This window comes from Scatophagus argus, chromosome 16 (genome assembly GCF_020382885.2).
Source record: "Scatophagus argus isolate fScaArg1 chromosome 16, fScaArg1.pri, whole genome shotgun sequence".
NCBI classification, from domain to species: Eukaryota; Metazoa; Chordata; class Actinopteri; family Scatophagidae; genus Scatophagus; species Scatophagus argus.
In genome coordinates this window covers 6,239,536-6,261,818 of record NC_058508.1, presented here as the reverse complement: position 1 = coordinate 6,261,818, position 22,283 = coordinate 6,239,536, and the positions used below count along the sequence as shown (strand labels likewise).

Sequence of the window (22,283 nt, the reverse complement as noted above, 5' to 3'; positions counted from 1 at the left end):
TTTGAAGTGTCTCCCACTCCCACCACCCACTTTCTTGTGCATAGTGCATATTTCTCAAATGCGCCTGACACAAATGAAACACTGTGCATGCATTGTATTTTTGCACACTGTCTTTGTTATCAGGCTTTTTTAAAAATCTTTTGGCAGCATGTGAAGTTTGCTTTTTATTCGCACTAGACCTTGACTCCTCATATGCCACCGAAGTAATTATATAAGGCGTGTATCTGATAACCACTGATAGCAGGAAATATTCTCCGTTTCCCTGGCTGCTTTTCCCAATCCTTCATGTTGCAGGGTAATTATAAAAGTTACATAAATCAATCTGACACATCCAGGTTTGTCTGCATTTGCCATATTTGATTATCTTGTCTTGTCTTGTCACTCTTTATCCAGAGTGGCAGCCTGTGCAACTACACTACTGTTCACATCCTTTATAAGCTAAGAACAAAGTATGGATGTTTTTAGATGAACCTTAGTGATTAGGTTGCTCACACTCACAAGTAATGATATAAGAAATATCAAAATCTAAATTAGATATTTGCTTGTCATGTCTAAATGAGCAAAAAAGGCAAGTACTAAAAAAGACATTACCTAGTTGCCGTGAGACCAGTTCGGCTGCATTCCACCACGATCATACAGGTGGACACAGTAAGTGTTTTATCACACAGCCAAATGGGTCTAACCCAGTTTTGGGCCACACAGCTCACTATTCACTTGCTATTCACCACCTCTGCCAAATTCAGCGATGAATTACGGTCCACAGGTGGTCCAGACTTGCTAACCAGAACACAGGCCGCATATGGTCCCTCACGTAGGTACATTTCAGCCAGCTGTGTGACTATAGCTGTTCCTATTCTGACCCAAAACACAGACCCTGATGATGGACATTCTGGTGAGATCGCTACACGCTTAGACCATAATTCTGTACATCACTTATCCTATAGGCAACCATGACTGTTTCACGTGGTTCATGCTGTCCTCACTGTGCTTTCCTGTAGAAATGGTTATCGCCATATGGTTGGCTGTGATATGGTTATGTCATGGATCATATGTGGCCCATGTTCTGACCACATGTGGACCACCTGTGTAATTCATCGCTGTATTTTAGCTGAGGATAAGTGGACTTTATGGCCCGTCACTGGGCCAAACCAATTTGGCTACACAGGACAATGTCCTGCCACATATTGTGTGTTGCATGGAGCTGATAAGAGCACAGTCACTACTAACAGCTTCAGAGGTGAGTTTCATAGGCAGGTGTGTAGAGTTAGAAAGATCCAGGACTTGAAAGTGTGGTATGAAGGACATATTGAGGCCATATCAGAGTTTTCTATTTTGTCTGTTTCTATATTTGTGTTCCTAGAATATAAAGTCAGAGTGAGGGCTGTGAAGCAGCAGGATCGTGGAACAGGTCTGCCCGGTCTGTTCCTCAGCTGCTTTTGCTGACGACACACCTGCTGGCCTGGGAGGAGCTGAGACAGGTGGACGCTCCTTAACCGGGGTGGAAGTGGGGGAAGCCACAAGAGACAAGAAAGAGTGAGAGGAAAGAGGAGAGGAGAGTGTGAGGACCTGGAAGGAACACAGTCAGACTCCGATTACAGAAACAGGCCTGCACAGCCTCCAAAGATGTCGAAGAAAACGGAAAACAGCCCTGTAAAGATCAGCAAGTAAGTTTTGTCACTTTCAGCTGTGTGTGTGTGTGTGTGTGTGTGTGTGTGTGTGTTTGCCGCCTGTTTTTTCTTGTGAAGGGCTGAGCGGAAACCTGCTACATGCAGCATGTGGGCATTTTTGTACCACCCCATTTGTGTTTGCACAGGAGAGGACTGTTTTATTTCCCTGCATGATAAAGTGTGCCGCAGGATACAGGTGCCATATGCTTGCTTTTAACATATAGTCCATGGTCAATACAAGTAGCTTTCATACACTCTTACAAACACTAAAGCAGCATGAGGTGCTTTGCAAAATGAATGAACACTCTCTTCTCTTTCCTGTTTAACTTTACACGTTGAGTGTGTTTGTCTTCCTGTCAACTCATCTGACTCCTTTACTTAGCCATAGCACTTTTGTTTATAACTTTGCCCAAAGGGTGTATTATAAGTTTACCGACTCACTTAATGCATAACTGGGGCTACACAACAGGCCAGTGTGCTGACTCATAAAGCTGATGGGTAACCAGTGTGCATGTTACGCTCTAATCTTACTTAGATAGTCTATAATGTTTGTGGTGTGGGGCTTGTTGTCATTGCTATGTAGTGCAACGCGTGGTTGTTTGAACAGAGGGGTGAGTTGACTCAAGGTCCCGTTAATCATGTTTTATGAAGTTGCGCAGGGCGGTAAACGTGTGTACTTGACGTTTGCGATTGATAAACCTCTGCCCGGCTCGTCTCCAAATGACTGAACAGGTGTTTATCTCGTCTTGGTGCAGCATGTCACCAGTGGGGGACAGATACTGTGGTACACTTCACAGCAGGGCGTGCCGTGCAGCTGAAGGCAGGACGGGTTTGTGGGAGTGTCAGGGCAGGGGCTCTGCTGCTAATTGTCACAGTGACACTTGAGCTTGAAGCGAGTGAGTCAGTGAGTGTATAATGTGCTGCCTGCATTGCATTCGCACAGTTTCTGATATACAGGTTTGATAATTCATGATAATGTGAAGAAAGTGCTGCGCTTCAGCAGTGCTGTGTGTCTGTCATGTAGCTGTTACACAGCACATATAAGAGCCTGTTTGGAGCATTCAGTGGAGTAGGAAGTAAAAGTACTCTGTTACAACTTAAAGTGTCAACCGCATGTAAACAATGTCCCCTCTGACTCACTTTTATATTTTCAACCATTTTTAAATCATTATTCACACATTAATGTGAAAGCAGGGTTTTACTGTTTTAGTTGATTGAAGTAGAGCAAAAAGTATTTTATATAGGATTGCTATTCTTGATGATTACTTTCATTATGGATTATTCTTCTGATCATAATCTTGATTAATCCATCAATTTATCAGTTGTTTAGTTTGTGAAAATTAAAAAAATAGTGAGAAAACAATCACCCAGAGCCTAATAGTGGTGAATTTGCATTACTAGTTGTGTCCAAACCTTAAAATCCTGAAAATAAATTAAAATTGTTAAAATCTTTAAAAGGAAAAGAAACAAATCATCAAAGAAGCTGAAACTGTGAAATGCTGCATGAAAAATGACTTAATCCTCAGAATGATTAATTTTCTATAATGTGACTTACTGACTGACTTATTGTTTCAGCACTATTTGTACATGATTGGGTAGTTAAATAATAGCTATATAGATTCATTTTATTCATTCATTTTTATATTTAAATATCTAGTAGCTCATACATAAAAACAAACAACAAATAAATAAAATGTGATTTATACATAAAACATGTACTTGAATATAAAATACAGTATTTCCCTCTGAACTGTAGTGGAGGAGAAGCATGAAGTTGCACAAGTAAAAGTAAACGTACTCCATCACATTCCACCGCTGCGAGTCACTGAAAGAAATCCCCGCAGGTAACAGAAGTCCTCCAGCACTCTGCCCTGCTGCGAGCCTCAGTGTCAGGCTACATCTGTCACAGCTCCTCTGGAGTCTAATGACACAGCTGTAATGATAAGAGCTGAACAGAGCAGCACATTCACCTTTGCAGTTCACACACATAGACAACATTCCTGACTGCCCCGCACCACCACCACCACCACCGCCGCCGCCGCGATGTGTCCCCTGGGTCCCGATGAGGGCGTGTCACAATAAATAGTTGGCATTCATGTCACAGTGGAGGAAGACTGACAGAACAAATATCCAGAGAGCTCAAACAGGTCTGTAGAAAGTGTTCATGAGTGACACGCCAGTGAAGGAATCTACTTTGTTCCTGCCTTTGGAGGCTTTTTTCTGCACATTTGAGACATTAACTTCAGTGTCTTTTAATAATCACCTAAAACAAAAGTAACATGATCAAGCTGAGGTGCAAAAAGCAGCAGCAGCAGTTACTAGTTACTTTGAAGATCAAGATTAGACACCAACATCCAATCAGTTTCTAAAATATGAAACATTTGTAGACTAAATTACCCAACAATATGCATATAAGTAAGTGAGTATAATTATCTACACCTCAGCCAGCTTTAGTACTGATAATAATTTAGTAATAAGTAATGGAGTATTTCTACAGTCTTGCACTGATCTCACTATACCTGCACCACTTTACAAACCTGCTCCTCTTGAATGATTTCCTAAAAGCTAAATTTTCCTCTGCCTGATTGGACCATAACAACAGGACTGTAGGCTCTCCTGTATGAAAGCTGATTTGCTGAACAGCTATTTAAGTGTTAAAGCAAAAACAATCGCAGTAACAAGACAAACATATCGAGCTTCTGCACAGAATCACTGCTTTGGAGGATTTTGACCATCCCTCTTCCTGTGCTTCTTCCCAGGAGTCAGGTCACTGACCTGGCTGTGCTGATTTCTCGCATGCAGAAGAATGCAGACCAAGTAGAGAAGAATATCCTGCAAACAGAGGAGCTGCTGGCTTTGGTAAGAAGTCCACGTAACACTGCAGCTGACTTGAGTCACACTCAAATGCTACATTATCCTTAATTTGATATTTTGATACTTGAAAGCTGTTACTAAAGGTATACTCTGTGAGATTTTCATAGACACGGGCTCATAAAAATATCCCCCTTAATCATTACCCAGACCCACTAGAAGTATGTACTGTATTTTCTTGATATTTGGCTGTGTTCTGGAGCGACTGCGGAGACAAGATTGTCGCCACTTCGGGTCGGAGGCTCTTGAGAACAACCCGGAAATGAGACTCATCAATTGCCTTTTGCAAATTTGAATGCTGTGCTTGCAGACAGCAGTCAACAAATCCTGCTGAGTATGCATTTAATCTGTGCAACCCTAAAATCTCAGTTTGGTTGATTAATATTCTGTCTTTGTGCTGGAAATGCAGGGTGTCATCACTGTAAGAGTGTTGGCATTTTGTTAGATTGTTTTGGAGCCTTCTGTTTTCTTTCTTGTTTTTTCTTATTCTTATTGACATAACTTTCTCTCAACCAACTTGCTGTCATACATTTGGTCCTTCCATGTAAACAAAGTGGTATTAAAACAAGGAAAACCAGCAGAAATAAGACAAAAGCATTAATCAGCACTCAGTTACCTCAGTTAAAACTGTGATAGGTTTTTCACTTTTTGATGCTATTTGATACATTCAGTCAATTCAAAAGCTTGAATTAAACATGATTCAACTTTGCACTCCTTTGGTTCCTGTGTAGGATACAGAGCGCCGTGGGAAGAATCTGTCTCTGATCCACCAGAAAGTCAACTCAAGCAACCTGGAGGACGCTGAGGGGCTGCTGAAGGACCTCTTCATGGACGTGGACAGGGCCAAGAAGCTAAAGCACCCACAGGCTCATGAAATAGAGAGAGAGTGAGTTTATTCTGGAGCATCAAAAAACAAACAAATTAATACACACAAATACAAGCACACATTTGAGCCAACAGACGCTCCTAGAACTCGATATGTTACATACCGCAGAGATGCGCTGGCAAACAAAAGCGTCTTTTCCACATTCTCATTCACTGCTCTGTTCTCTCTACTCATCTACTTGAGATACTTCTGTGTCCCCTTTTTTCAGTGTGAGAAATCTTCATGAACGCTGGGCAAAGGACTGCGGCACTTACAGGGAACTGTACAACCAGATGCAAGATGTGGAGCCAAAACAAAAGATCAACTGGGGTCCTCTGCTGGATGAGAAACAGGTTAGTCCGAGCTTTAATCCAGTCTTTGGTAGCTGAACATCTTCGTCATCATTAAGATTTGTAATGCTGTGATTTTCAGAAACAGTTAAATTCAGAAGCATATGGCCCCAACCTGACTGACGTAGAGAAGCAGATTGCAGCGCATAACATCCTGCACCAGGCGATCGAGGCCTACAGCACCCAGCTGACACCCAGCACCACCACGTCTCAGGTACACCAACGGGTGTATCAACACATGCATGCACACTGCAGGACTACATGCAGGATGAATCATTTTTATCTTCTTCTTTGTTTGTAGGAGCAGTATGCCGCCCTCAAGGAGAAATACGCTCAACTATATGTGAGTTAGGCTTTTTTTGTTTGCGCTTGTTGACTCTAAGGCTCCAGTGTGTGCTTGAAGGATCTCAGAGAGGTTTACACATTGTACGTTTGTCTTGCAGGAGAGCTCCCAGCAGAGACGCAACCACCTGGCCTCTCTGCACGAATACATGCAGAGCTGCAGTAAGGAGCTGGTCTACCTGTCAGGCCAGCAGGAGAGGATCCTCCAGAGAGACTGGAGTGATCTCATGGTTGACCCTCCAAGCGTCCGCATGGAGTATGAGGTGAGGAGACAGCTACAGCCTGTGTGATGGTGATGACATTAAAAGGCAAATGTGATTACTGATTTTCTTTTTCTGGCTCATTGTGTCGTCTTGTGATCGGAGCAAAGTGCTGGGTGGAGAGATTTTTGGAAAGAGGAATATTAAAACTTTTGTTTGTCAGCTTGCCTTCAAGCATAATTCTGTAGGGGCTGGTTGCACCAGCTCAGGGACCAACTGGTGTAACCAGTACGGTACACAATGACTGCTTAGCTGCCGGAAGAATCTGATCGACATACCTGTTTTCTGCATCCTTTAACTCTGTTAATATCCAGAAATTCAAAAATAATGGACTGCTAGCACATGAGAATGAGATCAACAAGCTACAGGATGAAGGCGATCGTCTTGTTGAAATGAAACACCCTGGCACGCCAGCAATAAAGGTACTTCTGCCAGCTGCGTCAGACATTACAGTCTGTATGATAACTGCGATAAACAGTCATAGTACCCAACATGAACTAACTGTAATCAAACTGAACAAGACTGTTTTTGTCAGACACACAGAGATGCTGTGCAGATCGAGTGGCAAGCCTTTCTCAACTTGTGCCTTGCACAGGAAATTCACCTGGACAACATTGAAGACTACAAGAAGGTAAAAAGTCTCTGGCTGCACAACACATTTCTTCTGCTAAAACTGCCGGTTCACAACAGCTCATGTTAAAAGTGACTGTTCGTCCAATGCAGTTCCAGCTGGATGCAGAGACGTTGTCCGAGTCCCTGGAGAGACTCAGTTCCACCCTGGACCCAAAGTCTCTGGCCAACAAGAGCAACCCTGAGGTCCTTCTGGCCCTGGAGGTACCATTGTGTTTTTTTAAAGTCATAGTTTCGTGGTTTCAGTTCTGCAAAATCCTGAAAGGGACAAAACTGAAGCCTCATCAGCATTAGGCAAACTCAATAAACTAAATACCTTGCTTGTAGCACCTAATAATATAATAATTTCCTGAAAATGTCATAAGAATTGCACTTAATCTGACAGAAAGTGTAGTAAAATCCAATAATTGATCACATGACCAGTAATACAATAAAATGTCTTATAATAAGACGTCTGCGTGATAATTTTTACTGATAAATTAATAATGCAAAAACATGCTTTTTAAAAGTTTTGAATTTAAAATGTGCAAGTTTTAAGATATGATAACACTGTTAGTGTCATATAGTCTCCTGAAAACAACAGCATTCTACAGTTTTATGTAGAATTTGAAATTTACAGATTATCAGATGGCAGATGTTGTTATCGGGCAAAGATGCATTAAACTAAAATCCTCTTCGGCGGGAAATGAACCAACCTACACCCCTGCTGGTTGGTCGTTCTACAAGGCCCACCCATAAGACCAGAGATTAACCATCTTTAACTGGACACTGTCAAATGTAATTATAATATAATGTAATTTATTACATTTTGATCAAGTTAAGTGCAAATTTTATTACATTGTCAAGAAATTATATTATTCACAGTTCAATTAGACACCCACGAATTAGCTTTAGCTACTCAGTATTGACCAGCTGAGGCCCTTATTTGTCAAACAGAGAATTACACTTGTGTAATGTTCACAAGTGCTAATTCTTAAGTGGTCACATGACTGATCGTCAGCCACACGTGCTACATTGTTCACTCTTTTGTAAAAGCAAAACTTCTTTGTTTTTTTTTATTTACATTTTAGTCAGTGATGTAATAATACCTGGCTGAAACAAAAAAGTGAAACAAAAAGAGGAGCAGGATGAAGAGGAGGTACATTAGAAAAATCTATGATAAAATTAATTTAGTTCCACACTGGAAAGAGCACGCTGTGAAGACGAGTGGAAAGTGACTGCAAACCAAACTAGTGCCAGCTTTGTTTGTATTATTTATGGCCTTTATTTATTTGCTTATATTTTCAGTCTTTGTCATACCATGACTCAGCAGGTTGGGTAACATCTCTAAGTATCTTTAAGTTGCCTGGACATGTCATGCATCACACTCTTTAACTCATAAGGTTTTACTTTGCTCATTCATCCTGATTACTCAATGACCCTGTCTCAGAACAGATGAGAAAAGATGCATTTAGATCCTCACTGGTTTGTGTTGCTTCTGTCCTAACTCGACAATACCTTCAGGGAGATGAACCAGCAGTAAAGAGGAACGAGCAGCGCCTGGCTGACCTCAGGGAGCTCAGCAGCGGCATCGTGCCTCTGAAGTTACGCCGAGTCCAGCCAACCAAGCCCACCACAGCCATGGCTCTCTGTGACTGGGCAGATGAACAGGTAGCATGTGATCAGCATAATATTATAGGCTGTAATATAAAAACATGATGGAGACAAACAAGAAAGCCAAAATATTCTGGTTGTCTTTATTTGATCGTCATCTTTGTCTGTTTCAGGACACAGTGAGGCGTGGTGAGACACTAAACCTGAAGTCCATCTCTGATATTAAGAACTGGGTGCTTCAAACAAGCAGCGGGAACACCAGAACCCTCCCTGGGGCATGTTTCATGGTCCCACCACCTGATGCTGAGGCCCTGGAGAAAGTAAACAGGTACAGAAGACAAGCCTGCAATAGTTTTTTTGTTAATGTGATCACAACAGAGCCTGTGATGTATGTTAGCGAAACACTGTGTGTCTGTGTGTGTTCAGTTTGGACAGAAGGCTGAGGGACCTAAAGAGCCGCAGATCTGCACTAATTACCTCCTTGAAGAACCCAACTGTGGAGGTTGTTCGGCCTCAGAAGGCAGGTGAGAAGAAAAAACACTTTAACAGAACACTCGTTTTCTTTTTCACTCTTTTTTTCTTTTTCTTTTCACTCGGTTAAAACACTGTGAAAGAGTCTGGACTTTTCTAAATTTTCACTGTCGAATTAATGTCATTGCTCCTCCTCAGCTGCTGTCCAAAGTGCTCCAGAGGATCCCAAAGCTACAGAGTTAGCCAATGAATTAGACAAGATCAACAGAGCGCTGGATCAATGCAAAAAACAAATCCTGAGCCGACTCAGAGCACCGCTTGACAACCGCAACCCCACACAAGACCTGTCGAACAGGCTGCAAGAACACGAGGTGAACCTGAGCAACATTATGCTCTCACAATAACACCTAGGTTACACTTTCATCACTTTCTTCATTACCGCGGATGTTGTGCTCCACATGTTCACACGTTTTAATGATTTTGACTGACTTGCACTCCAGAAAACAGCTCAGACTGTGAGAAAACTGGAGTCTGAAAAGTCTGCGATCCAGAGAGACACTGTGCCTATTCTAGCCAAGAAACCCCTGGGACCCACCGCCTCCTCCCTGCCCCCCAAACTCAGCGCCACCAATGACAAGCTTGATGACATCAACACCCTTATGGAGCTTTACAATAAAAAGTAAGAAGATCAGAATGAAATTGTAGCACAGTGCAATTAAGACGATTCTTAAAACATTTAAAGTGCACATATGTCAATTTAAAAGAAGAAGTAACCTATGCTTCCTGTTTCAATTTAAAAGCAGTCTTCATTTAAGTGGAGAAAGCACAATTTTGCTCAATACAACACACTCAGGATTTTACAAGATAAGGTAGCTAATGTAAGCAATTTTAGGTAAATATTGTTGTATAACTTCATGACTCTTCACTGTATCAGCTTAGCAGCTACTGTTAAGCAGTAGTTCTATGAGTACACATTTGTATTTTTAAAAAAATCATATTCAGTTTTCTTTTTGTTATTAACTCCTGTGTTTTGCTCCTCTTATCCAGAGCTACAGCTTCCATGTTCCTCGAGAAGCAGATGCAGAAGGTGGACACTATTGTCTCTGGGTTTGAGGAGCAGCTTGCTAAAGATGGCGTCATTCTTGATAAACCTGATGCCCTCTTGAGTCGTAACCAGCAGCTGCAGGTGTTGTACTTTATGTTCAACCAAAAAAAATCATATATTTAACAATTTCAGAACAGGCTGATATCACAGGATAGAGCGTGAGATGCCAAAAGGATCCAAAGCTATAGTGTGTTTTTTCTTCATCTCTGTTCTTTCTGTGAACGCTAAACAGGTTCTGCATAAGGATGTCGCCTCAAAGAAGGATGAGTTGAATAGACTGGGCCGAGATTTGGATCTGACAGAGCAAGCATGCAGCCCTTTGCAGCAGAGTTTCAATGAATACTGTCCTGACATCCGCCGCCAGGAGAATGAGGTGAAAAAGCTGAAGAACCGTTACACGATCGTCAATAATCAGCTCCAGGAAAGGTGAGGCCTTGTTGTAACTGTATTTGGCTGTGTGTTTTCTATGTCCCGACAAATATGTTTTTATTATAAATGGAAACATTTCATTTGTGATGAAGCGTGTTTTTACATTTTGCTTCAGGTCTGCTCTCGTGAAGGAAGCAACCAATAAAAATCAAGATTTCCAGAACGCTCTTCAGTCGCTGGATTTCTTCTTGGTCAATTTGCCCAATAATGCAGTGAAACCTACTGATGATGTGGCACAGATAACAGCCAAGCAGCACTCTCAGGAGGTGAGTGAAAGTGTCTTTGCATACATTTACCTGTCTACAGCTTCTACTAAGTCATGTCTGTTTCAACAGTGATATGACACTGCTTTGTTTTCGATTGCATATCTTGTTTAGAGAGTGATGGAGGATATCAATAAGAAATCAGGTGATTTATACCGCGTCAAGGGTCTTTCTCGTGATCTGCAGAGCATCCTAAATGTGAGTTCAGAGAATATGATCACCCTTATTTGCCATTTGCAATTCTAATACAGTTAATTAGCTATGCACTTAATTGTATTTAAATGTATTTCCTTTCAGGAATATGAGGTTAAGACAAACACTTATTGTGGCACGCTGAATGATAACGACGATGATGACGACGATGATGACGATGAAGAACCAGTCCCAAAGAAACTTCAAACTTTGACTATGGCTCAGGCTGTACAGAGAAAGGTAGAGTTATAGAAACTTCTTAACAAAATCTAAGAACTCATGACACTTTTGACAACTTTAACTTTTAAACTGAAACATTTTACGTTCTGTTTTCACTACAGGAGAAAAATCTACTGAACCTTTTCTCTGAGGTGTCTGCAGAAAATGACCAGCTCCTCAGCCAGTTGGGAACAGCAAAGAACATCATGGCCAGGGTATGACACTATGGAATTCAATTAACATTATCAGTAAAAATTTTTAGCAGTAATAGTTTAGTCATTCCTCCCCAAAATTATTGATTTCAGTTCTGAAATGACCGTCTCTCTCTCTCTCTCACTCTCTTTCTTTCTCATGTCCTTTTACTCACGTCTAGAATGAAGAGAAAGTTAGTCAGGTTGTCATCAGTCAGCAGCTGCAGCTACAGAGTCAGATGAAAGATCTGGAGGAAAGCGATGGTCTGAAAAATGAATTAAATGAGGAGATTGCCAGGCGCTTACATGCTGAAAGAGACCTGGAAACATACCGTAAGAGGTTTGTGTCTCTGAAGAATAGGAGAGGAGTGGAGAGGTTGGAGGAGAAGGAGGTAGTGCAATACTATCGTGACCCCAAGCTAGAAGAGGAGCTACAGTCCCTGAAAAATCGGATCCAGGACGAAGCTTTTAAGAGGTCAAAAACCCATTCGGAGATTGAAATTTTTAATGAGAAGATTATCAAATTGGAAATTCAGCTGAGCAAAACTGAACCTAAACTGGTGACCAAGATACTGACTGAATATGAGAGAGACCCGCAGCTTGACAAAGAAGCTGCTAGGATTAAAGACGAGATGCAGAAGATACGACTGGAGCTACAAACGAGAGATACTGAGGCAGTTCATGTGAAAACTGAGCTTACGCTTCTATCTCAGCAGAAACCCAAAATCAGGGAGAAGATTGTTAAGAAAGAAGTGGTGAGGCTTGAAAAGGATCCAGAGATGCTAAAAGCTGTTCTCATGTTCCAAGGTGATATTGCAGCAGAGGAATCACAATGCAAATTGCTAAACGATGACATTTTTAGCACAAGGAGCCAGATAAACTCACTAGAGAGAGTCATTCCCACTATCCAACCTAAGATAGTCACCAAGGTGGTGAAGCAAGTACAGCAAGATCCAGAAACTCTTGACGAGGCAAAGAAACTACGGATGGCTTTAGAAGAGGAGAAAGATGAGAACGTTATCTTGATGAAGGATCTGACTACCCTTCAGCTACGTTACGGTGAAGTGGAGAAGCTCAGGCCTAAAGTGGAGGTCAAAGAGATCATCAATGAGATATACAGAGTTGATCCTGCGACAGAGGTGGAGCTGGTGCGTCTGAGAAAAGAGCTGCAGGAATCAAACCGTAAGCGCACAGACCTGGAGAAAGAAATCAACACAGTGACAGGGACTCTAACCACCCTGCGGGCTCAGAAACCCAAAGTGGAGTACAAGGAGGTGATCCAGGAGTTGATCAAAGAAGAGAAAAGCCCAGAGATCCTCCGGGAGTTGCAGAGACTAAACAACCAAGTTGCCCGTCTGCAAGTCAACTGTGACACCACCCTAGAGCTACTGATGCATCTGCGTAAGGAAAGAGATGAATTGAAAGCTGAAAAATCCAAGGTAGAGACCCAACTAGTTACTAAAGAACTCATCAAATATGAGAATGATCCTCTTCTTGAGAAAGAGGCTGACAGGCTTCGGAGGAATGTAAGAGAAGAGATTCACCAACGCCGCAGCTTGGAGGAGTGTCTCTTTGACCTCCAGAACCAATACATCGTCCTTGAAAGGCAGAAACCAGAGGAGAAGATTGTAATGCAGGAAGTGGTGCGTCTCCAGAAGGACCCCAATCAGATTCTGGAGCATGACAAGTTGAACAAGAACCTAGATGATGAAATGAAAGCCCGTAGAAAGCTTGAATTAGAGGTCAGACAGCTCAGAGCCCTGATTCACGAAAAAGAGAGCACCTTGGCTCAGATGGATGACCGTCAGAAGAAGATCCAAGTAGAGTCAGAGCTCAGGCAGATTAAATGTCGCATTCATGAACTTGAAAATTCCCCTCCGCCTGTTGAGGAAAAGATTGTCATCGAGGAGGTCCTGAAAGTGGAGAGGGACCCTAAACTGGAAAAACTTACTGATGGTATCCGTGTCAACTTGGAGACTGAGAGCAACAACATCACTCGTCTAGAAAGAGAAATCCGCAACCTGAAAATCAAGTTAGAAATTCTGCAAAAGGAGAAGTCTCTTGAGAAGGTTGTTTACAGAGAAGTTGTTCGTGTAGAGAAAGACCCAGCCGTAGAGGCTGAAAGGGAACATCTCAGAGAGCTTGTAATGCAGGAGAGAAATCTCAGGCGTGACCAGGACGATGACATTCAGAACATCAACATCAAAATAACCCATCTGCACACATCAAAGTCTGTGTCTTCTCAGGAGGAGGCCACACTCATCACCAGCAGAGATGCTCTGCAGAGAGAGAAGGAGGATCTCCTCAGACAGCTCCGATTGCTGGAGTCCGAAAGACAGAACATCAGTATAGTCTTCCAGCAACAGTCCAAGCTGATGAGCGAGAGAAACCAGATTGCACGGCAGAGGAGTCTTAAAACGTCCTCTGAAATACAACGGCTGGAGAAAGAAATCTTAAATGAAAAAGACAAAATACACCAGAAGGACACACTCATCACTGAGCTGCAGAACAACATTAAAAGAGAGGACCAGTCTGAAACTCACACCAGAGAAACAAATCTTACCACAAAGATATCCATCATGGACCCAGAAACCGGTAAAGACATGTCTCCTTATGAAGCCTACTTGCAAGGGCTAATTGATCGCAACCATTACCTTCACCTGTCAGAGTTGGAGTGCGACTGGGAGGAAATTACCTCAACTAGTCCAGACGGGGATACAACAATTCTGCAAGATCGCAAAAGTGGGAAGCAGCACTCTATCAAGGATGCACTGGCGGATGGTCGGTTGACTCAGTATGACTTGAACCGCTACAAGGAAGGGAAAATGCACATTTCTGAGTTTGCCCTCCTTGTTGCAGGCGAAACCAAAAAGCCGCACCTTCCTGTGATAACATCCCCAAGGTCACCCATCAAACCCACCCCAATGTCTCCTTTGAACTCCATGCAAACCTCTTTAAGGTCCTCCTACACCAATCTCAACACTCAGCCTAGTGGCAGTTTGAACAACCTCACTGCTTCAGCTGGTGATGATTATTTCCCCATCTCTGGTATTTATGACATCACCACTGAAAGTCGAATGTCTGTGAGAAGTGCCCTTACTCGCAAACTCATTGATACTGACACAGCTCTGAAGCTGTTGGAGGCGCAAGCAGCCTCTGGTGGAATCGTTGATCTCACCAAAAAGGACAAACTGTCTGTCCACAAGGCAGCTGAACATGGTTTAATTGACCAAGGTAACATGTACAAACTTTTGAACGCCCAGAAGGCCTTTACTGGAGTCGCTGATCCAGTGACCAATGAGCGACTTGCTGTGGGCCAGGCAGCACAGAAAGGGTATATTCCCCATGAAAATGCCAAAAGGTACATGGAAGCGCAGTATCTGACTGGTGGGTTGGTGAATCCCTCTAAAGCAGGCCGCCTCACTGTCCAAGAAGCTCTCGCCGCCCATCTGATTGACAGCACAACTGCTGATGACTTGCAAGATGAGTCGTCCTACACAAAAGAGCTGGTAGACCCAATCACTAAAGAGAAAATATCATACAAGCAGGCGATGGATCGGTGTAAGAGAGATATCAGCACAGGGCTCCTGCTGCTTCCTGCAGCCTCCACTGATGCCTCAAATGCTCCGTCATACTCAAACTACCGGTTCAGTTCCCCCTACAACGTAGCCTAGATTTAGGATGCATTATGTCATATTGCAGCCACTGGTTCTAAAGGGTGTATGTTAGTGCTAACTGATACACATAAAAATACAAAGAGATGTTTATACACTTTTGGAAAACACTGGAAGAACTTTTTGGTAAAACTGTACAAGTGGATCTGTTTTTTCAGTACTATTTTGGGGTCTGCTGTAAAAATGAATAATGTTTGTTTTTTATGGTAAACTGTTTTTTTCAACGCTGTAACTCTAAATCCATGTGTTCATTAAACTCCACAAGCCTCACGTTCATTGTTCTGACCGGTTATTTAAAATATTAACATGTAATTCACAAGAACGGAAGTGGAAGCTCAATTTAATACATAAACGAGATGAGCTTTTAGTTATTCTCAATATCAATAAAATAATTGTAATTATGGTGATTATCATATGATATTATCATATATCTTCATTCTGACTCCTGCTTTGTAGTAATGTTAAATGTTTGGGCTCAGGAGATGGCTGGTCAATGCTGGTCGGTTTGTCACTGATTCAATCAGTCCGCTATTTTGATCCATAATGAAGTAACTGATGTTTTTTTTTCCATGAAATATGGTACAGACAAGAGTCATAATGAATTTGGCGATCCCCTGACTTTTCATCTAGTTCCACATTGATGCTGACTTTGTGGCTTTTGAGTGAGACATGTCAACAAGTATTTGCTGGATTGAAATTTGGTCCACACATTGGATGAATTATGATAACTTTGTTCCAGTGCCATCATGAGAATCAAATTTGAATTGGTCCAACAATTTGATTTAGACCAAATACCTGCAATACTAAGGATATTCCCATCAGCCGTGCTTTGTAGCTAGTCATAACTAACAACTAGCATACTAAACAAAAATGCTGAACATAGTAATCATTCAGTATGTTAATGTACTAATGTTAGCCCAGGCTCACAGAGCTGCTAGCACGGCTGTAGACTCTAAGTCTTACAATTAATATTAGGGGGGTTGGGGGGGGGGGGGTGGATTGCACAATTTATGATGTGTACAGTAACTCCCCTTTCCAGACATAACATCCTCGCTGTACTTAATATTCCATGCTCGTAAACCCAGACAAGTCATGCCTGGAAAAACACTGGACAATGATGCATTAAGGATAAAGATTAAATATGACTCACACACAAGCATGTAGTGTGTTAAGGTTAATGAGGTCAAACCCACATGGATACTGCAAGACCCCATCCAACCCCACAGAGGAGGTTACAGTAAATAGTGTTGATGTGGGAGTATGTGAGCTCTCTGCTGGGATGTCTGCCTGACAGATTACCTGGTGACTGAAAGGACTTTGTGGGATTACTGCACATGAGCCTGTCTGAAGGCCGAAGTTGCCCCACTCTGTGTCTGGGAGGGGGGCTCATATGTCTTTTCTTTTCCTTTCTTTCTCCTTTTCCTCTATTGTTTTTAAACAATCACATACCTTTTGGCAATAAAGTGTATAGATTATTGGCTGGAATCAAATTCTAGATATTAGGAAGTTTCATTTTCTCCAGTTTCTATCAACAGTGCACAGACCTAAGTCATGTGCGATGACTGCCTCCCTAATAAAAAGTCAGCTAAACAACCCGGAGTACGACGGCGTCACGTACAGTATGTGGAAACAAATAGCACATTTGCACTGACAAGACCATCGCCTGAGTGATGTACATGGTAATTGGCAGCTCCTTTTTGTTTTGCTGGATCATTATTGCCATAATACTAGCCTGCAGCACTGATGGTTAAAGCCTTGACAGTAAGCATTTGTGCATTTTTCACTTACACTCTGGATAACAAAGCCTCCTCTTCACCTGCCCTGCAATCATGCCAACACCGTATCAACTGCTATTTAAAGCACTCTTATTCAGTGAGCATGTGCTGTATTTTACCTCTTCGTGTGACAATATCAGGAGCAGTGACAATTTTCTGCGATGAAATTAGGCAGGCACTTAATTATTGATACTGGAAATTGCCAACCCATGCAATCACACACAACAGCACATATACAAACACATGAATAAAAAGTATGGCCATGTTAACTAACATTAACATGAGTTATAAGCACAGACCAGTTCCTAACAATACTGAGGCAAGATGCATTTACTGAAGTAAAACAAGTTCACTGCACACACTGAAAAAAGTTCCTCATTGCCATTCATTGGTTGAAACCTTCCGCCAGAGGAAATAAACTGCAGCAGAGTTCAGATTTTACCGACAGCCAACTGTGCAAAGACGCCAGCTGGCAGCATCAGGCTTTCAACCAATCATGCTGCAAGCCATCTTCATTCTGCAGATTCCTGTCTGTAGGAGAAAATTTAACTGCATTCTGTATTGCTAGAATTAACCTTCCTGAAGTCCACTTGTCCAGAGAGATTTACAAAACTAGTTTCAATCTGAAAGAATTTCAGAGTCCTTAGAGTAAACACAGCCAGTGTGTGCTGTTTTCTGCAGAACTGCAGAGGTGGTCTGATCAAATGTAAACTTGATTTCAATGCCCAAATACCCCTCATCTGTAATCCTCATCAACACTTTTCACTTTCAATTTTAATCTGAGTTTCAGTGGAGGCTCTCGCTATGACTCGATAAGCTACATACAGGACTGCGTCAGAGGCTTCTTCCTTTTGGCACAATGTACTTGCTGTTTGTAATAAGTAGGTATTTGCATCAGACTTTGAACATCTTTGCCCCCGCTCGCTTTGTGCTGATGCTGACTAAAGTTCTGGGTCATTTTTGAGGTGACTACTGAGTGCAGAGTTTGTCCTTCAGAGGGGCACTGGATGCTCACCCTTGCACGTTAGTGGATTAGACGGTGACTGTGTCATGGATTAAAGCGCCATGCAAGAGCACAAAGCCTCCCACTGGCTGGCTCGAGTAGCCAGAGGTACAGTTCAGAGACAGGTGAAGATACTCGCATATTTAACACATTATATTTAAGACTTACATTATACTGCAGGAAAGCTGGGAACATTTCATTGTTAATAATAGCGATAATGTGGTGTTCAGGGGAATGTTTGGTTAGATAAACTTGTCAGACAAGTGATGAAAACTGTGAATGCCTTCAAGAGGACAAATCAAAAAGGTTCATTTTCCCCCTTAAGAAACAGTATAAAACACTTTATTGAAACTGTGATGCTGAAACAGACACAAATATGAAAGGAAACATCACATCTAACCAAAGTGTAGATTATGCCAGTTGGTTTAAGTAGTCTGCACATTGGATGTGCAGACTGACTGATGGTTGGATCTCCTTCTAAATCCTCGGACGTTTACAACAGCTAAAGCCCCCTAATAGAGCTGGAGGAGCTGCGGTTGAGCTGCTAAAGCCTGATCGCTGACGTCAGTTCACAGTTGCGGGAAGCCCAGAAAGGTGCTAAGCAGGAGGCATGTTGATGTACAGCAACAAATCCAAATATCTACCACAAATACAAGACATAATCAAGGTAACTCCAGTTAGAGTTGCTGTAATAGCTGAGCACACTGCTCTGCTGCTCTCACAGGTGAGTGATGAACACAGGACACAGGTCTTACAAAGGAAACTCGATCACATATAACACATCACATCACAGTGTAGTGCATTCTTGTTTTTATTGCACACATTAAGACAATTTCACGCAGGACAGACTGACCAGCTTCAGTGTGAGAATAGAAGAAATAAGTCCCAACAAGAACAGAGTAAGCAGCCACCCAAAACCCTGACATGTTCTACAAAGAGTACAACATTAACTTCAAATGAAAAAGACTTAAAGTCATACGTCAACATGCTCATCAGTCTTTGTGAGCGGCAGGGTCAGAGGATGCTGGGGGAAGCGGATGGCTTCGCTGTTGCGCCGCATGTAGGCGTGGCCGCTGATGGGGTACCACATCTCAGTGAAGGTCAGGTTGGCCACGGTGATGGCACAGCGCCCCAGCACCTTGAAGCCCGACTTGCAGTAGAAGGGGATGAGGAAATCTTCGCACATCAGCACCGCTCGACGCACGTTGGGCAGGCAGCGGAGGTACTGCAGGTAGCGCCACATCAGGATGGGACCTTTGCCCTGCTGCCTGAAGGTGCGATGGACAGCGAGGACGTGGATGTGGACGGTGGAGCCGTGGGGCTTGTGAAGAGTCAGTGCATCCTGGAGCAAAACGGTTAGAAATCATAACTGCTGATCATATACACAGATTGGTGTCCATTAATGCACTGTATAAGCATTTGTTTATGAAGAGGTAAATGATGAACTGGGAAGATGCGGGGTCTCTTACTGAAGTTAGTCTGTCCTGGTCCCAGAGAGATCCGATGATAAACGCCACCAGTCGGCCCTCCTCAAACCAGCCCATGGACAGCTCTGGACACAGCGTGAGGAAATGACGCACCTCGTCCAGGTGGAGGGGACACTCACCTGACACTGAGATAAATGCTGAGAGAAGGGGAAATAGTGAATGGCTGTGCGCAAAAACATGGTTTGGCACTACTTTTACGCACGTGAAAGGCGGCGCAAATTGCCCAGTAAATTTTGTGGTGAGTGTCGGGAAAAGTTGTAAAGATTTAACACGACCTGCTCACAGGTAAAACAGAATGTCTGACTACTCACCACACTACACGCAAAACTGAAAACTGTCGATGCCACAGCTAGTTTGGCACAAAGCGCTCTGTCGGCGTAAAGCTCCCTCACTCCACAGAGGGTCTGTCCTTCACTTCTGCGTTAACACGGGTCACTTACCTTCTCGCTCGATTTCAAAGACGCTTATGGCATCCTGGGTGTTGAGCGGTCGGACTTCGCTGGCGGGAAGCGTGTGTCTCCTTTGGATACCAGGAGAAACGGAAGGCGGGGGCTGCATTGGTTTGATGAAAGGCTGCGCGCCAGCAATGGACATCATCTGATTTTACGCGCTCTCTCTCCTCCCCAAAAGTGTCTCCTCTGTCCTCTGTCTCTCGGCAGGATCACCTGTCTGTCGGACCCTGCGAGGACAACAGGATGGTTTGTGTCCATATTTATAGGACAGCTTTGCCGCCTGTGATTCACCAGCTGATTTGCATCTGAATATTTGATGTCAGTGAATGAATGAAGGTCACAACTGTGTAGGGCAATCATAACGAACCCTACAATTAGCTGTGGCGATTGTTGCCGTTTGGTTTTCGCCTCTAAAACGAATTGACAGATAATAACAAATGATTTGCACCTCCGCTTTCTATATACAGCATGTTTACAACAACAGCAGATTTATTTATTTTTAAAGTTTTAACTTAGTAAACCGCCACTAAAATGTTGATAATAAACTAGTGATTGGTCGGTGCAGAGAATAAATATGCATATGTGTAATAAGTGGCACAGCTCATAAACGTACATTCATTGCTTCCCCATAAAACAATTAAGAATAAAAACACGAGCTACGTGAGAAGCAACGGCAGCCTGTGACGCCGCTTTCCCGACACATTAACAACAGTGACACTTACCGGAGGAAGTCTCTGTCCCTGTCCCTGTCTCTGTCCCTGTCCCTGTCTCAGCACGACAGACGTCCCTCTTCATTATGAAGTGATTATTACTATGTGTCACATGATGAAGGATTACACAAGTTGTTTCCACAACTCGGCGCATTACGGACATGTGTCAGATGTACCGGACAGAGTTAACGCTGTGTCTTTATTGGAGAAAGTGACTAATAGGTAATCACACAATTTGGATTTTACGCACTTAAGATTATTGTGATTTTATGTATGCATCAGTGGTGAAAGAAGATTTTTCACTGAGGAATACAATAGAAAAACAGTCTATTCCAGGTGAGCTGCATTCAAGATGCCACTGGAGTGGCAGTGGATTTGTCCACTGGGTGGGATGTCCTCAGGAATGTCAAAAGTAAAACTGATACTGATGCATTAGTGCGGAATCAGAATTTTGCTTTTGCATCTGCTCAGCCTGATCAGGCAGGCTTCTGTAGTTTTGACCACTTTATAAAGTCCCACTGTTTGGCAGTTCAGTCCAGCGGTTGGCCAACCTGGGATCGGGCTCTTTTAAAGGGTCTCAATTTAAATCTGAGCGGTCGTGAGATGATTAACAGGACAGGATTGAAGATATATCAATATCAAAATGCTTCAACACAAATTTCTTTTAGAAGTTTTATTATGAAAATCTTAATCTGAGGTATAGGAAGAAGGGCACTCGCAGAGCCAAGCAGTAGCGGTTTCTCATATGGGCGAATTGGGCGGCCGCCCAGGGCGGCACTTTGCCGGGGGCGGCATGTGAGGAAAAACACCATAAAAAACATATAAATAATTAATTAATAATTGGCGCCCCCTGGCGTTGTAATTACGCCCCCGCGACAGCGCCGCTGCAGTTACTGCAACTCTGCAGCAGGGGAGTGAGGGGTGGAGGTCGGGTCACTCACCGAGGTCAAACCACTGGAACAAGGAGGAGGGGGACGGGGATCCTCCTAATTGCTCCACAGTTATGTAATCAAAAAGCACTCATAGTAAATTTCATTCATAACACTAGATAGTTGCCAACTGTAGGCCTGTTTCAAATTCCATACACTCTTGTTTATCGTCTGTGGGTTGTGCGAAGGCCAATAATACAGTCTTACTATTCAAAAATCTGTACACCACCAATGTGTTGGTTTAGTCTTGACCCCTGCTGTCCGTCACGTCAGAGGTCATTGGCATTAGCGTAACCTGTTGATTCCCGAGGCGACTCCGATTCAGGTTATAAACATAATGGACAGAAAAAGGCCAAAGCTATCGGGTGATTATTTCAGAAAGAAATGGAAAGAAGAAGAGGAGAAACGGTCCAAAAACAAAGGTATGTAGCTAATGTTCCCTCAATTGTTTAGCGGTCATTAGCTTGTTTGCTGTTTTGTGTGCTAGTTATAGTTAACCTGAACATTATCTGAGTTAACATACATACATCCCAATAACTGTGTCTACACTTAACCCATCAGCTCCTTGCTGTCATTGCTTTGTGACCGTTTGGTTATCGCTGCGTGCTGTATTTGGCCGTCGGGATTTTCCGTGCAGTAAGCTAGCCTTGAAAAGACGGACGTGGCCCACATTTCACCCATCATTTTCTGTCTCAGTATAACGTTAATAGAATTTAGTCAAGAAAGCATTTCTTCCCGTCTGGAGGTTAATAGCATGTAATAGTAAATGCCATTAAGTGATAGCTAATGTATTTCAGTGTGCCGT

At 42.8% G+C, this 22,283-nt stretch overlaps 2 protein-coding genes across 2 annotated transcripts; one reads left to right on the top strand and one right to left on the bottom strand.

Moving 5' to 3' along the window:
• The first annotated feature begins 1,128 nt into the window (after positions 1-1,128).
• Positions 1,129-15,392, top strand: LOC124073628 (envoplakin-like). The gene is made up of 22 exons (XM_046415988.1): positions 1,129-1,664; positions 4,427-4,526; positions 5,270-5,424; positions 5,633-5,756; positions 5,836-5,967; positions 6,055-6,096; positions 6,197-6,358; positions 6,670-6,777; positions 6,891-6,986; positions 7,079-7,189; positions 8,489-8,635; positions 8,752-8,906; positions 9,005-9,102; positions 9,248-9,420; positions 9,550-9,728; positions 10,097-10,235; positions 10,387-10,580; positions 10,699-10,849; positions 10,961-11,044; positions 11,144-11,278; positions 11,380-11,472; positions 11,631-15,392. Exons 1-22 carry the CDS (start codon positions 1,624-1,626, stop codon positions 15,120-15,122), a joined length of 6,111 nt encoding a protein of 2,036 aa, XP_046271944.1. The 5' UTR covers positions 1,129-1,623; the 3' UTR covers positions 15,123-15,392.
• A 2,704-nt stretch (positions 15,393-18,096) lies between these two features.
• LOC124073199 (serotonin N-acetyltransferase-like) lies at positions 18,097-20,268 on the bottom strand. Its single transcript, XM_046415267.1, has 3 exons — positions 19,828-20,268; positions 19,370-19,524; positions 18,097-19,242 (listed from the first exon to the last, which is right to left on the bottom strand). Exons 1-3 carry the CDS (start codon positions 19,982-19,984, stop codon positions 18,874-18,876), a joined length of 681 nt encoding a protein of 226 aa, XP_046271223.1. The 5' UTR covers positions 19,985-20,268; the 3' UTR covers positions 18,097-18,873.
• Between the last annotated feature and the right edge of the window lie 2,015 nt (positions 20,269-22,283).